The 14,006-nt window shown below is 37.6% G+C and overlaps 1 protein-coding gene across 1 annotated transcript in view; it reads left to right on the top strand.

Annotated features, from left to right (window-relative positions):
* The window catches only part of TRIP11 (thyroid hormone receptor interactor 11), a gene marked incomplete at its 5' end in the record, with an annotated part of 26,654 nt that extends 13,840 nt beyond the window's left edge, over nt 1–12,814 (top strand). The window contains 10 exons of the mRNA XM_009074961.1: nt 1–141; nt 1,471–1,611; nt 1,826–2,019; nt 3,293–3,456; nt 3,784–3,887; nt 4,213–4,312; nt 8,223–8,304; nt 9,118–9,232; nt 11,120–11,270; nt 12,606–12,814. The exon at nt 1–141 is cut by the window's left edge and continues 2,868 nt beyond it. Of these exons, the coding sequence (XP_009073209.1) occupies nt 1–141; nt 1,471–1,611; nt 1,826–2,019; nt 3,293–3,456; nt 3,784–3,887; nt 4,213–4,312; nt 8,223–8,304; nt 9,118–9,232; nt 11,120–11,270; nt 12,606–12,814 (1,401 nt within the window). The remainder of the gene's footprint in view (nt 142–1,470; nt 1,612–1,825; nt 2,020–3,292; nt 3,457–3,783; nt 3,888–4,212; nt 4,313–8,222; nt 8,305–9,117; nt 9,233–11,119; nt 11,271–12,605) is intronic.
* Between the last annotated feature and the right edge of the window lie 1,192 nt (nt 12,815–14,006).

Here is a 14,006-nt window from a genome sequence, read left to right as displayed (position 1 = left end):
AGGGAAAAAGAAACAGAATTCCGTGCGCTTCAGGAGACTAATATGCAATTTTCAATGATGCTGAAAGAGAAAGAGTTTGAGTCTCACTCAATGAAGGAGAAGGCTCTTGCTTTTGAGAAGCTGTTGAAAGAGAAAGAACAGGTACGTGCAGTCATACTTACGAGTCCCTTTTAAAATTAGTCACATGTTAATGCGTTTTTGTGTGTATGTAGCCATCAAGTGTTTGCCTGAAATCTGTGTGTGACTCCATACTGCATTACACTCAACAAAAATCTTCCCTTTGTAAAATTAAGAAATTAGAAGTTAACAGGTGAGTGGTTTACAGTGTTTACCTGTTAATTATGCAACCATAAACGACATTTTTCATTTATTTGGAAATTCCTCATTTACTGAACAGCTACTTAATGTTTTGCTTTGGCCTTGTTGTACATTGTGTCCTATATTATTTTCACTCAATTTATGGTGCTCAAACTTGTGAAGAGTTGGCCAGGAGGACTAATTTTCCAGTATACTTCCCTCTAGTGTTTGCTATTCCGGTGGAGTTGCTTCACAACATCTATGTGAGATGAATGGGTTTATGTCTTTTATAGCTGGAGAAACTTCATTTAGAAAAACAAAAAAGATGGGACATGAAATTTATAGTTCCTTCTCTACATTTGGCATATGGAATGATGATATGTTTTTCAAAGTCTGTGTTCAGAGAAAAGTTGCAGTGGCTTTCTAACTGCCACATAGGTAATCTGAAGAAGAATCGTTTTGAAAAGAGCAAAGGATTATGTGGCATCATTGATCCACTGGTCAGCAGCTTGTCATGTGAGCTCCTGCTGGAATTAAGCAAGTAACGTGTGAATTGCCACTTCTCTTTGAGAAATGGTGTTAAGTACAGCACAAAGGTCTTCCTGTAGTTTTAACAAACTTGACAACAAAACTCCAGGGTGTAGATTGTTTTGGTTTGCTTTTAGGCTCTGAAAGTGTGTCCTAGTGGGCAGGTTTTTTTTCTGGTAACTAATTCTAAATAGGTAATTTTTTCTTTCCTCTGTACTGTTTAGGTCCCCATTCTCTTTGTCGTGGTGGATCTGGTCACCATTTGTCAGTCTTCTCTTACAGTTGTCTCCATGCTTACTGGTCTTACTCACGCTCTTGTCTTTAGCATCCCTTCTCATTTTCCAGGGTTTTGAGCATTGCTTGTTATTAGTGTGCAATTTATGCAAACTGTTCACAGCAGTCAGTTAAGGCAATGCCCTTTATAGTGTCTTTTAGCAATAACTTTTGCTTTGTCTTGTAACATGTGAGTGAAATAACTTCAAAGTATTCATTTTCCTGGATGTTTTTCTGTGTTGTAAGGCCGTGGATGTCCTGCCATTTTCTTTGTTAGATCAGTAGTGTCTTTGAACTCTCTGGACAAGGACTGTGTCTCTTTTGGTAAACCTGTTGGCCATGTTTGAAATGCTTTGTTTGTGTCTTCAACAGGGCAAGACAGGAGAATTGAATCAGCTGTTAAATGAAGTTAAATCAATGCAGGAAAAGGCTGTTACTTTCCAGCAAGAGAGAGACCAAGTCATGGTAGCACTCAAACAGAAGCAAATGGATAGCAGTGCCCTGCAGAGTGAGGTACACCACCAAATAATTTACAGTTGCAAGAAATAAACCAAAAAAGAACAAGAAATTGCACACGTAATATTTTCTGGATTATTTTCAGTAGCAATCACTTGGTAAAAGCATTTAAAATCAATATACACATAATGTGCTTCTTTGGACATGTGTTTGCTGAAGTTATTTTTATGAGAAGTGATAGCACAAGTAAGTTGAGGTGTGCTCTCCACAGGTGCAGCGTTTGCACGAGAAGGAGCAGCGCCTAAATCAGGAGCTGGAGAGGTTACGGAATCACCTGTTGGAAATGGAAGATTCCTACACGAAAGAAGCTTTAGCTGCAGAAGACAGAGAGGTCAAGCTAAGAAAGAAGGTTTTGATTTTGGAAGAAAAACTGGTGTCCTCATCTACTGCAGTGGAGAATGCCAGGTAGTCTTTTAAATTTCACAGTTAGCTGGACAGGTACTGATGGCTCCATTTTACTGAATTGCCATTCTATTATGTACTGAGCACTTGAGGAAATAAAAAGATACAAACTCCTGTTACTCTGAATCAGGAGGGTGATTTGAAATACACTTGGCTACTGTTGAGAACTACAGAATCTATTTGTCTTAGTAGCAACTATTGAAATCTTACATTGTTGACGTTGCTTAGAACTAGAAACAAAAATCCTCCACTCATCAGTTTAGTTGTCTGTCAGATCAAAAATAGACTGACTAAAGTCAATGCTTCATTCAGTTTGAAAGAGTCTTATTTTATACCCTTCTGTGCACAGATGTGACTGTCATGCTTTGTGAATTGCGTCTGAGACAGAAACACATCCTTACTTTTTACCTGATATCACCGAAAGTGTGCACTGCTGGGTGCATACAAAGCAAGATGCATTGAAGTTCTCGTGGGTAGCAGAATCTGGGAGGCTAGAGCCAATCCTGTGTTTTTATTACTTTGTCGTTAACACTTTTTTCAGCCAGAACAATGAAACCCCAAGTATTAGAATTACTTAGTGCTTACCTTTACTGCTTTAGTATTTTATTTAAATGAATGTTGGTTACTTCAGGCAAAAGAATTATTTTTTCATGTTATTACAGTTGTCCAAACAAACAAGTATTTTGCTTAAAAAATAGGTATGTAGCTGCAGCCCTTTTTTTTTCCCCTTTAAGTGCCAAGGATTCTCCCCTTCACTTTCTCAGTAAAAAGATTTCTGGCTTGAGCAGAATTTGTTGTGAAAAACTGTGGAGAAATTGGAAGTGTTGGGAGAAGGTTCTGTGAAATCAGAATGTTTCTTAATTCTTCATCAAACTTTTCCAATTCCTTTCAAGATATGCACTTGTCAATAAAAGTGGCATCGGAGTAAATCAGGTTCATCATATTTTTGCATAAGGGGAATTCAGATGCTTCAAGTAAATTAAATAAAATTCAATGCATTCAATTGTCAGTAGGGAGCAAGATAAACAGAGTTCTTGGAGACTGACTGTAACAGTAAAAACTGGTAGAGTGACCTGTTGACTCATAGTAATTGAAGCTTACAGTTAGCAAGATACTGATTCCTTTTTCTTTTTTTAAAGATGCTCTTACAATAATGTACAAAAAGATTGTTATTTCTTCTTTTTCTAGTGCACTTCAAACAAAAGTGTTGCTTGGGTTTGGTTCTGGTTAACTTCTAGTATTATCTTCCTAAGTAATGTATCATATTTTCATTAAGTCATCAGGCTAGTCTGCAAGTTGAATCCTTGCAAGAGCAGCTGAACCTGGTTTCCAAGCAGAGAGATGAAACTGTGCTGCAGCTGACCATCTCCCAGGACCAAGTGAAGCAGTATGCACTGTCTCTGGCCAACCTGCAGATGGTACTAGAGCAGTTCCAACAGGGTAAGCTTTGTCAAGAAATAGCAACAAGCATTTTTCAGCTGCAGGAGTTACCATATGTTGGTGATTTTGAAAGATTAGTTACTTGATTTTCTTTCTGATTGCCTGAATTTCAGAATCTGTTGTCTTTTTAAAAACTTAGAAAACCAACTCTGGCCCTGTGAAAACTGGTAATCAGTATCCCATTTGTGAAATCTGAATTCCACCTCTACTTCATGAAGACAAGATATGATAATGATGGGCTTTCAGAGTTGCATATCCCAAAAAGAGTTATATGTTGTGAATTAAGATTTATTTTGTTTGTTTCATTTTGTGTTTTTAACCCTTTAGAAGAAAAAGCTATGTATTCAGCAGAGCTGGAGAGACATCAAAAACAGAGTGCAGAATGGAAGAAAAAAGCAGAAAACCTGGAAGAAAAAGTTGTATCCCTGCAGGTGGGCTGAGTAATCAAACTGAACCCTATGAAACTGGATGCTAATTCTTGATGGGTTTTTTTTGGTTTTAACTGCTGTGTTAACTCCCTGAAAATACATCAAGTTATGTAATCACTCTCTCTTCTGTGGAAGAGAAGGAGGCACTCGAAGAAGGTCACTAAAGTAGCATTTCTCTGCTGATCATCCATTTTCTGAGGATGTTTACAATCCAGTTTCCTAAAGAAAAGTGATTGCATCTGTTATGTTTGATATGTCTTGTATTAGGGTAATTGTGATAGTGATCTCCTTTGCTTCTCTTTTTGTCCCTTTCCTGCCCTTCGTTTAGGAAAGTTTAGAAGAGGCAAACGCTGCCCTGGATGCAGCATCCAGGCTTACTGAGCAGCTGGACATCAAAGAGGAGCAGATTGAAGAGCTTAAGAAAGAAGGTAACTCCATTTTTTTGTCTCTGCTTAAAACATTTCAAGCGGCAAGTATGTTTATCTTCTGCTGGGGATCTTTCTCTGGAGAAAGCCCTGCAGTAGTTGTTTGGGGTTTCTTCCTGTAAATACCAAAGCCATTGATTTAGCTCCATAAGTGTCTTCGAAAGTTTGTGAAGCACCAAGTATTGTTATATTTCCCAAAGTAATAAACTGCCATACTTGACCCAGACACAGGAATACAGTGAGGTAGAGAGAAAGGGGATCTGTGCTGTTGGGAAGGGATGTAGAGGGAGCAGTTCTTGCACAGATGTGACTCTGATCTCTGCTGGAGGCAGTGGTAGCTCGGACTCTGAACATACCCAACTAATTATTGCTATTCATTTTTAAATTATAATTAGTCTTACTCTTGAAAGAAGTGGTATCTCCATGCTTGCTTATGATCAGATAGTCAATGTGAAATGTCATTTGAAAGCTTTACAATTTCAGCAAGGTACAAAAAAGTTACAGCTTTTCTACTACATATTTAAATGTGCACATACTTAAATTTAGTTGTGTCTAAGTGCAATTTGGCATCCAAGAGGCTGTCATAGCAGTGCTCCCTGAGTTCACGTATGAATTTTACTATCTAAATTAAATTTCAAGCTGCTACATGACTGTACAACTACTAATACATTTTTGAATTGACTGATCTGTATGTCTGTCTCACTACAGACATTCACAGCAAAAGTTCACAAACACCTTAGATTGAAATTAACTTTGGCATAGGCACATATGGCACTATTAAATGGGGAGCTCTTCCTTACTGTTTAATGTCAATTGCAAACCCTAGGTATTGAAAGCAGGGGGGGTTTGAACCTTGAGAGAAAGCTAAATCTCAGTATTCTATTAAGCTGTGTTATATTGGCAAGGAATTTACTTGATTAAAAAATGGAAACAGGATTGTGGCATGAAAGAAACAGCACTTTGATATTGTTGCAGAATAAATCATAATTTTTATGGGGAAAAAAAAAGAGGAGACCACTTCGTTTTCTCTATTTACACAAGAAAACATATAATGTCTTACTGAAAATTGGCCAAATACATTCCCAGACACAGTTTTGTTGGCCAAATCTTTTGAAGGATTTCTTTATGGATTTTTTTGGCAGGAGAAGTGATTTTAATGGAAAAGTATAAGATGTACCAGATGCAGTTTTCTGGATTGCCATAAATGGTTAACAAATTATTGGAGACTGTTGTAAATGTCTGGTTTACAGCAGTCCATGCTGAATTTTGGCTCAGGTCTTTTTTGTTATTTAGTCTTTTCATACACCCGAAGTACGTGTGTAAGTCCTTTTCAGCTGTGAGATTCTACTTCAGAAGGAAATGTTCCTTTTTAAAAAGATGTTTAGTGATGGAGTTGCATAGATAGTGTCTCTGTGGATGGAATATAGCTGTGTAGTTGTCCTTAGAAGCTGCTTGTCTTTGATATAAGATCTTTTTGACAGGAAAAAATAGAAAACAGTGGGAACATTTTATTTAAATTTTTAGTGCATTTGTCTTTAAATCATCATGTGAATAACAATTGACAAGGCAACTCAGTTGTCTAGCATTGCAGAGGAAGAGCAATGTATAAGATTTAATCGAAACTTGTCTTCAAATGCTGTTTATCTTTTTGTGGCATTAGTAGTTTTATTCCCCTTTACTCTTGAGACCTAAATAACCACTTAGCTTCCAGGTATGTTCATGCAACTGTTACCATGTTGTAATTGTAGGGCAGATGTTTTCATTCAAGTGTTGCAGTGCTATCTAACTACATTTACAAAGTAGCATAGTTGTAAGTGAAGTTTAAACCTTGAAACCATGGATTAATTCTCCTGTGCCTCCCTCTGACGTTTTGAGAGAGAGGAGTACTGAAGAGCAGTCACAGAATTGGAATGGATTCCAATGCATATGGATGGAGTTGTTACAAAATATATTGTTGTATAATATATATAATTTTGTTTGGTTTCTTAACTTGTTTTGACTAAGGAGTTCCTTGAATGAGAACTTTCCCAGCATGACTCTAGTTAGTTTGTTCTGCTCTGTACTCTCTGAAATTCATACTTCTGCAGTAAAATGTTTGTATAAAGATGTGGAGTATTTGAACAGGGCATATTAGTTTGTATCCATTTCACAGCCTGGCTCTTTGATGTGTATATATACAAAAACTCTGTGGATTCCCGTGGACTTATTGGTGTTAATTAAGAACCATGTTGTGTCAACATACTTGTGGCGTGCATTTATTAGAGATTGAAAGCTGTGGAAGTGAAAGTAGAATGTTCTTCATGCATCCCAGATGATTTGAAGGGTGTAAAAATTCCTGAAAGGCACTTTTTTTGCGAAGTTGTTGAGGCTTTTAAAAATTAACTCTAAGATAGACACAAGAAAAGATTCTCTTGTGTTTATTTTTTTTAATTTATCAATTTTAATCAACGTGAACCCCAGAAGTGTTAAAATGGGAGGAAAATTATGTTGATCAGCAGTTTTTCCATAGGATTTGAAGTTCATCATGTCTTCTTATGTAACAGTAGGGTGGAGTTGGTCTTGATGTGGACAGGCCATGTTATATTTGTCCAGCTTTTGTGTGTAAGGTTTACTTGTACTTCTGTTAGGAAAAAAACTGACTTCAAAGGCAGTATCTTGCAGAACTCCAGTTTGGTGAAAAATTGCATTTTTGCTGTCTTGAAGTGAAGCCATTTGGAGTTTATCTTTGTACCTTATATGTAGTTATTTGCTTTCTTGTCTGAGAACACTTTACTTCCAGAGTGTTCTTAAATCCTGCATTTGAGGATTTAAGTGACATAAATTTTTTCTAGCAAATTTACTCTGTAACTCTGCAGACCTATACATCAGATGCTTTTATCCAGTTTCTGATATATCTGCATTTCTATAAAACACCAACCTTGTGCCTTGTTTCCTTACAATTGGAATGTTGTAAAATATTTCTGGCAAGTAAAACTTTTAGGAGAACTTTTTTTTCTTTATTATGAACTTTATTTTTATGAGCTTTGTGTGAAGTCAGAAGAATCTGAGTTACTGACACAGCATGATTAGGGTAATTGGTGTATTTGGGTTAACAAGTAATTTGTGTTAGTGGAATTTTAGAATTATAGAGAAGTTGATGGCAACAGTGAATGTAACAATATCATGCCGTGGTTTCTTTTAAAGAAATGGGTTAATGCATTTCTGTCTCCCTAATCAGACACTGATGCATGAGGCTCAAGTGTGGAGATAGTAGACAAATCCATGATTAAGGTCAGGAATTGTAGGAAGCTGGAAAGTTACAGCACTGGTGACTGCAGAATCTAAAGTCTTCTCTTACTCTTCTAATAGTTCCTGTTTCAGGTTCATGGAGAGGAAAAATAAAGGGTTTGTGTAGGCCAAGAAGGTGATTACCAGTGTTGTGATATCCTAGATGAACAGATTTCATTGCAGCCACTACAGAACAGTATCAGAACACGGAGTCAACATGCAAAAACAGGCAGAAAATCTGCATAGTGACTCCTAGCACACTCCTAGACACCCCCAAATTAATTAACTCGTGGTACTGACCTGTTCACTCAGTTGCAGGCCATAATGCCTGACTGAAATGTTTGCCATTTTCCTCTCAGTTTTGTCTTTGCTTCATGGTAGCTGTTCTGTTTCATCTCTGCTATTTTTAACTGAATGCTTTTGTTCTCAGAAGTGTGGGGAACCTTGCATATATCCCTGTCTTTCTTGCCAGTATATCAAGTCCTGAAGCACAGCACTGTCTCTAGGATGCATTAGTGTGTCCCAGAATGTTTTTATTTAAAAGCGCCATAGCAATATTAGTGTATTGTTATTCTAACACTGTGTATTATTAGCAAATGTTTCATCAAAGTTTAAATTTTTGTTTTCTGCGATCTAACATTTGTAGGTGAGATCAGAAGGGAAATGTTAGAAGATGTGCAGAATAAGCTAATGAACCTTATGAGCAGCACAGAAGGAAAAGTGGACAAGTAAGTCTTTAACGAAAAATTTGGTATAAGTTTTTGGTTATTATTCCTCTAGGTGTACACATACATTACTAACACAGTTGCAAGAATAGTGCAGAACTGAACTTCTGTATGTGATCCTGCAATTCTACATAATTCTTTGGCTATATTTCAATTGCTTGGTGGCTGTAAATAATAATTTTGATTAGTAAAATGAACATACATGTAACTTTGAATTAATGATATGTTTCTTAAGTACAAGTGCACCTCTATAGCATGAGCTCTGCAAATGAAGATAAAAGTTCTTAATGAATGTCTGTTGTAACGTGCAAGGTGTGACCAGCAAGGCCTTTAATGTGGCTAACATTCACCTGGATGTGTAAATCTCTCTTCCTTGGTCTGCCTTTTCCTTTTTTTTCCTTTCTTTACTCAGTAGAACTGAAACAGGGATAGGCAAATGGCCTCGCTTGTCCCCTCCCTTGTGTGTTGATTTGGAACTACACAGAAGTATCTGTTTAAATGCTCTCCTGAATCATGATCTTAGAGTAAGCATTTTCCCTGACTGTAGTACACACACCAAAACTTGCTCATGTACCTTTCAGTTTCACCTTACTGCATCAGTATTGCCAGTACTGTCTAAATCGATATTTACTGTATAAGAAATGTGATAACTTGTAGGAAGAGGAATTTGGTGAGGTATTTTTTAGTTCTTTTATTAGATTTGTTTATTTGGATTCCTGTAAATTAGGCAGGAGTATGAAGAATAAAAGCATCGATATTATGGTATAAGCTGTTACTTAACAGCAGTTTGTGTAACAAACTTCCTATGTTCTGCAGGCTCCTGATGAGAAATCTCTTTATTGGGCATTTTCATACTCCAAAAAATAAACGTCATGAAGTGTTGAGGCTAATGGGAAGTATCTTGGGAATAAAAAAGGAAGAACTTGATCAGGTAATGCTTTGTAGAAAACTAGAGTTCCGTTTTTCTTTGCGATATCCTGCCCTTTTTGGGGGGGAAGTATGTTTTTGGCCTCTCATCTGAATTTATTTCTTGTGTGGGACATGCTGATCTTTGAATCTTTTGATGGTGTTATTTTAACAGAGTGGACCTCATTTTGCTGAGGAACGCTGGTGCAGAAAGGGAGAGATTTAATCTGGTGCTGTTGTGTATAATAGATGTAATATACCAGTTACAGAAAAGCCAGTTAAGTAGGTATCAGCAGTTACTGTGAAGAAAGTGAGGCTTGTATTTTTAAATGAAGGCTCAGGTTTTAGCCTGCCAGGCTTTGAGAGGCAGAGAATATGGTTTTGACAGTCACTAAAACTTCTATTTATCTGTAGGATTCCCACATAGTTATAAATATAATGAGCTGCACTTTCTTTTACCTGCTGCTTTAATTTTTTTTGCTTCCTAACTTTGTTTTTTTTTAAATACTTTCCCAGTTGCTATCTGAAGAGCAAAGAGGAGTTACGAGATGGGTGACTGGCTGGCTTGGTGGAGGAGCTGGGTCTAAGAGTGTTCCTAGTACACCTTTGAGGCCAACTCATCAGAACCTGTTTAATAGTGTAAGACTTACTTGTGTGTTCTTGTTGTTTGAGTGGAAAAATGGGGCAGTTGCATATTGATACTGATGTTTGGTTCCTCACTATATTGAGTTTCATTTACTGATGCTACTGTATCTTGCATTATTTGTTTGTTTTGTGCAACTGCTTTGGCCTGAGTTTTTTCCCTGCACTAAGTAAACATGTAGACATTGAAAATTATACAATACAAAGTGTTGGGCTAATGCAGAAAACAATTGCTGTTCTACTGGTTCCTGGGGTCACTGACTTCTTACAGTGTGGGCTTTATCTTACAAAGTAACAGTGCTGGAAGTTAAATACATGTGATAGTCTGGAATTCCACAATACCCAACAGCACAGAAGTCCATGACGTATTTTGATGACTGTGTTCCCATATGTCCTTTAAATTTAATTTGAAAAGCTTTCTCAGCTGCTGCAGCTAGTGTCTCCTGTGTGCAGCATATAAAGTTGATATTTTAAGTTTTCAAATTCTGTAAAGCAACAGGTCTCATAGCATGATCCATGGGAGCAGTTTATCTATGGAACTTCCCGTTTCGCAGACCAGTAAATAATGTGCTCAAGACTGAGCACTGAGGGATTGGAGTTTTTGGATTAACTTTGATTTTTGGCTCAGTTGAGCTAGAAATGTTGAGAATTCTTTCCTGTAAATCCTCTTGAAGTGTAGGGACTGGTCGTCTTCCCACTAAAATAATGCAGGCACACAGGCCACCAGAGGACTGTGGTCTGATTAGCTATGGATGTAAAAGAGGAAAATTAATGCTTTTGTACATGTATTAGAGACTTCACTAAGCAAAACTTTATCTTATGATGCTACTGACACATTAATCATTGCATGTTTCCTTTATTCAAGGCTCTGTGAAATAAAGCGTGCAATGGGCTTTAAGAGAAATGTTTGGGGCTTATGTGTTTCTGGAGGAGTGATTGGTTGAGCAAAGACAAAGGAGATGCTGTGGTGTCAGCAGCAGCAGCATGGGATCCTCAAAACAATTGGCATAAATCAGTAATGGAACCATGGTAGACGTATGTGTGTTTTCTGTAAAGTTTATCAGTTTTACATAAATGCCACTTACTGAGGCAACAACAAATGGTGTACTTTGAAAATAAATTTGTCACTCACAAGGACTCAGCACCAAGTACCAGTGCAAAACTGTTTGGAGACTGTTGGCAGCTTTTTGTTTTATGTGTGTATGTATTTTTGACTTAATGCTTTTTACCAGAGCATCAGTGAAATGTAGTAACTTAGAGCCTCTTGTAGTCTTTTTCAGAACTGTTTGTGAAATTCCTCGAAACTGAATCCCGCCCAAACCTTCCCCCACCCAAGCTCTCTGTTCATGATATGAAACCTTTAGGAGCAGCAGCAGGAACTGGTAAAACTAGCAGTACTCCATCCAGCAGTCAAATGCAAGGTAACATTTGAAGAAGCATTTGAATCTTTAAACAGATTATAAATAACTAAAGGTAGAATTTTCATGGGGATTTTAATCATTCTGAGCTTCCTCACCTTGTGAATTATGAATTTGATTTCTTCTCCCCCCATTCCTACTTTTTTTCCCCTCAATTCTTCCCCCATCTCCTTCCCACTGCTTCTATACCTCACTTTCTAAAATCTCAATAGAGATTAGAGGGACCAAACTCCCTTTGATGTGAAAAGACTTTAACAGCACCAAAAAGAGCCAAACAGATGCTGTGCAGACAACTTCGTATGGTATATCAGCGAACCTGGTCCTGATTTTCAGCATCCCTGTTGATCAGCTTGGGTTGAAATGAGTGAAGGATGCAAGTAGTACAACCTTGTAGTGTCTCTCTGGCACGTAGAACCTGGTTGCTTAGAGAGGACTGAAAAACAGTTAAGTGTGTGGACCCGATATTAAATCTCTGTGAGCTGACAGAGACCAGTTAGGTTTATATTATGCATGTTAAATTAATGCACTTTTTTCTAAGTAATTTAAGATCCAAATCGTCACTTCAGCTGGTCCAGTTTATACTTAATTTTTTACATGCATTTAAGACTTTGCCTTAACACAGACCTGCTGACTTGTTTTGTTTGAAACTTCTAACTGTAAACTAAAAAACACCAGACACCGAAACCTTACATATTATATGTATCTACAGAGAGAGATGCTAAAAAGCCCTCTTTCAAGCCACCTAAAGCAGTTGGGGGTTCCACAACATAAATGTTTATTGCAAAATACCAGTTTGGTTGGCAGGTCCTAAGAGTGCCATGATCTTTAAGTCACTCTTGTGACTGGTGACTTGAAGTGTAAATGTAGGAATTGTTCAGCAAAAGCAGTGGCAGATGAGGTCCAAGATGGATCTCAACTACAGAGATGTCAGCCTGACTTCAGTGCCAGGGAAGGCAATGGGGCAGATCATCTTGAGAGCCTTCACACAGCACACACAGGACAACCAGGGAACCAAGACCAGCCAGCATGGGTTTAGGAAAGACATATAGATGTGCTGCTGAGGGACATGTTTTAGTGGTGGACTTGGCAGCGCTGGGTCAACAGCTGGACTTGATTTTAAGGGTCATTTCCACCCTGAACGATTCTGTGAGAGAAGATAGAGACAATGAAAGTCTTTGAGAGTGTGTACAGTCCTTGGCAAGGAGATTTTAAATGACTCTCACGTTGCAAAAATGATAGGCAGCTTTAGAACTTTTCTGTGAACAAATGCTGTGAAATTGGATAGATTTAGGAATGCTTTTTGACAAAGTGTGCTTATTGTTGTTTTTTACGTTCCAGATTCTCCGGTCTCGGGACTGAGCAGAAGACCAGATGCAAATCCATTTTTAGCACCTCGATCTGCAGCAGTGCCTCTCATAACACCTGCTAGTGGTTCTGGACATCTGCTTATGAAACCTATTTCTGATGCACTGCCTACTTTTACACCACTGCCAGTGTCCCCTGATGCCAGTGCTGGTGCTGTACTAAAGGACCTCCTAAAACAATAGATGATTTTGTATCAATGTGATTACAGTAGCACTTTAAGGAAAATGAGAACACTATGCTGTATATAGGTTACCACAATGAGGCCTTCTGTAAATAGTCATGTACTTGACTGCAATTGTACCTTGCTTTTCTTTTAATCACAGACTAACCAGTGCTTTGGACATTCTGATGGTGGTATGAATAACTGCCTTCTGTATAGCAGGAATTCATTTTGGGCATGGATTACATCTTTGACTGAGAAAGACAACATTAATTCTTTGGTGTTGAGATCTGTGTTTCTGTTAAAATCATCTGCTATTGGCAGTGAGCCTTCGAGTACCAGAATTTTTGAAAGATGTATAAAAACCCTCCTCCAACCAAAACTGATCTTATTTGAGGTGTTCAATTAAGGACCCTAACCACAAGAATAAGATGATGAGTGTATGGGGGGGTGATTATTGGGCAGCTGCAATCCTCCCACACATGATTTATGGTATTTACTTCATGTAAATTAGGACATGTGTCTCTTATTTACCAGATTAATCCCATTTGGGGGCAATTTGAGGCACATTAATCTCTTTGCACAATGCCTTGCCGTACCCCCCCAGACTAATAGCTGTTTTAAGCAGCACCAGGGAGTTAACTGTGGAAGTGAGGGCTTCATTTGCTAGAGATACCTATGTGATGACGAGTGGGTAATTTAGCAAAAGTTCACATATATAAAGACACTCTAATGGTCCAAGGTGTATATTTGAGAGACTTTTTATCTCACAAGATTTTGTAGCTCCAAATATAGGCGTAAAGCTTGAACACATGTATAGAATTAAAAGGGAAGAAGATGCTTATCTCAAGTGTGTAAATAGGTCTTTGTAAGACCAAGGCCAAAGCCAATTATTCTGTAAATTTTGCTGTGATAACTCATACACTTTGGCAAGTAAAGAATGAAGTTGCATACTGAAGTATAAAAGTCATCCTCGTAGTGAGTCTGAGATAAAACATCTTCAGTTTTAAATGTGTAATTTCTTAATCTTTTTATATACCATCCCTTGTTTAGTCAGTGTTAACTGTTGTGCAAGTTCTATATTAGAACTGTCAACCTTTACTTCATGGTCATTGAGATCCTGGATTAAATTGTTGTAAGAGTTATATTTAAATAAAGTTAATTACTGAAACTTGTACAGAATCAACCAGAATAATGCAAGAAATCTTTGCATT

This window comes from Acanthisitta chloris, unplaced genomic scaffold (assembly GCF_000695815.1).
Source record: "Acanthisitta chloris isolate BGI_N310 unplaced genomic scaffold, ASM69581v1 scaffold19945, whole genome shotgun sequence".
In the NCBI taxonomy this organism is placed as follows: domain Eukaryota; kingdom Metazoa; phylum Chordata; class Aves; order Passeriformes; family Acanthisittidae; genus Acanthisitta; species Acanthisitta chloris.
This window is presented reverse-complemented; position numbering and strand designations above follow the sequence as displayed.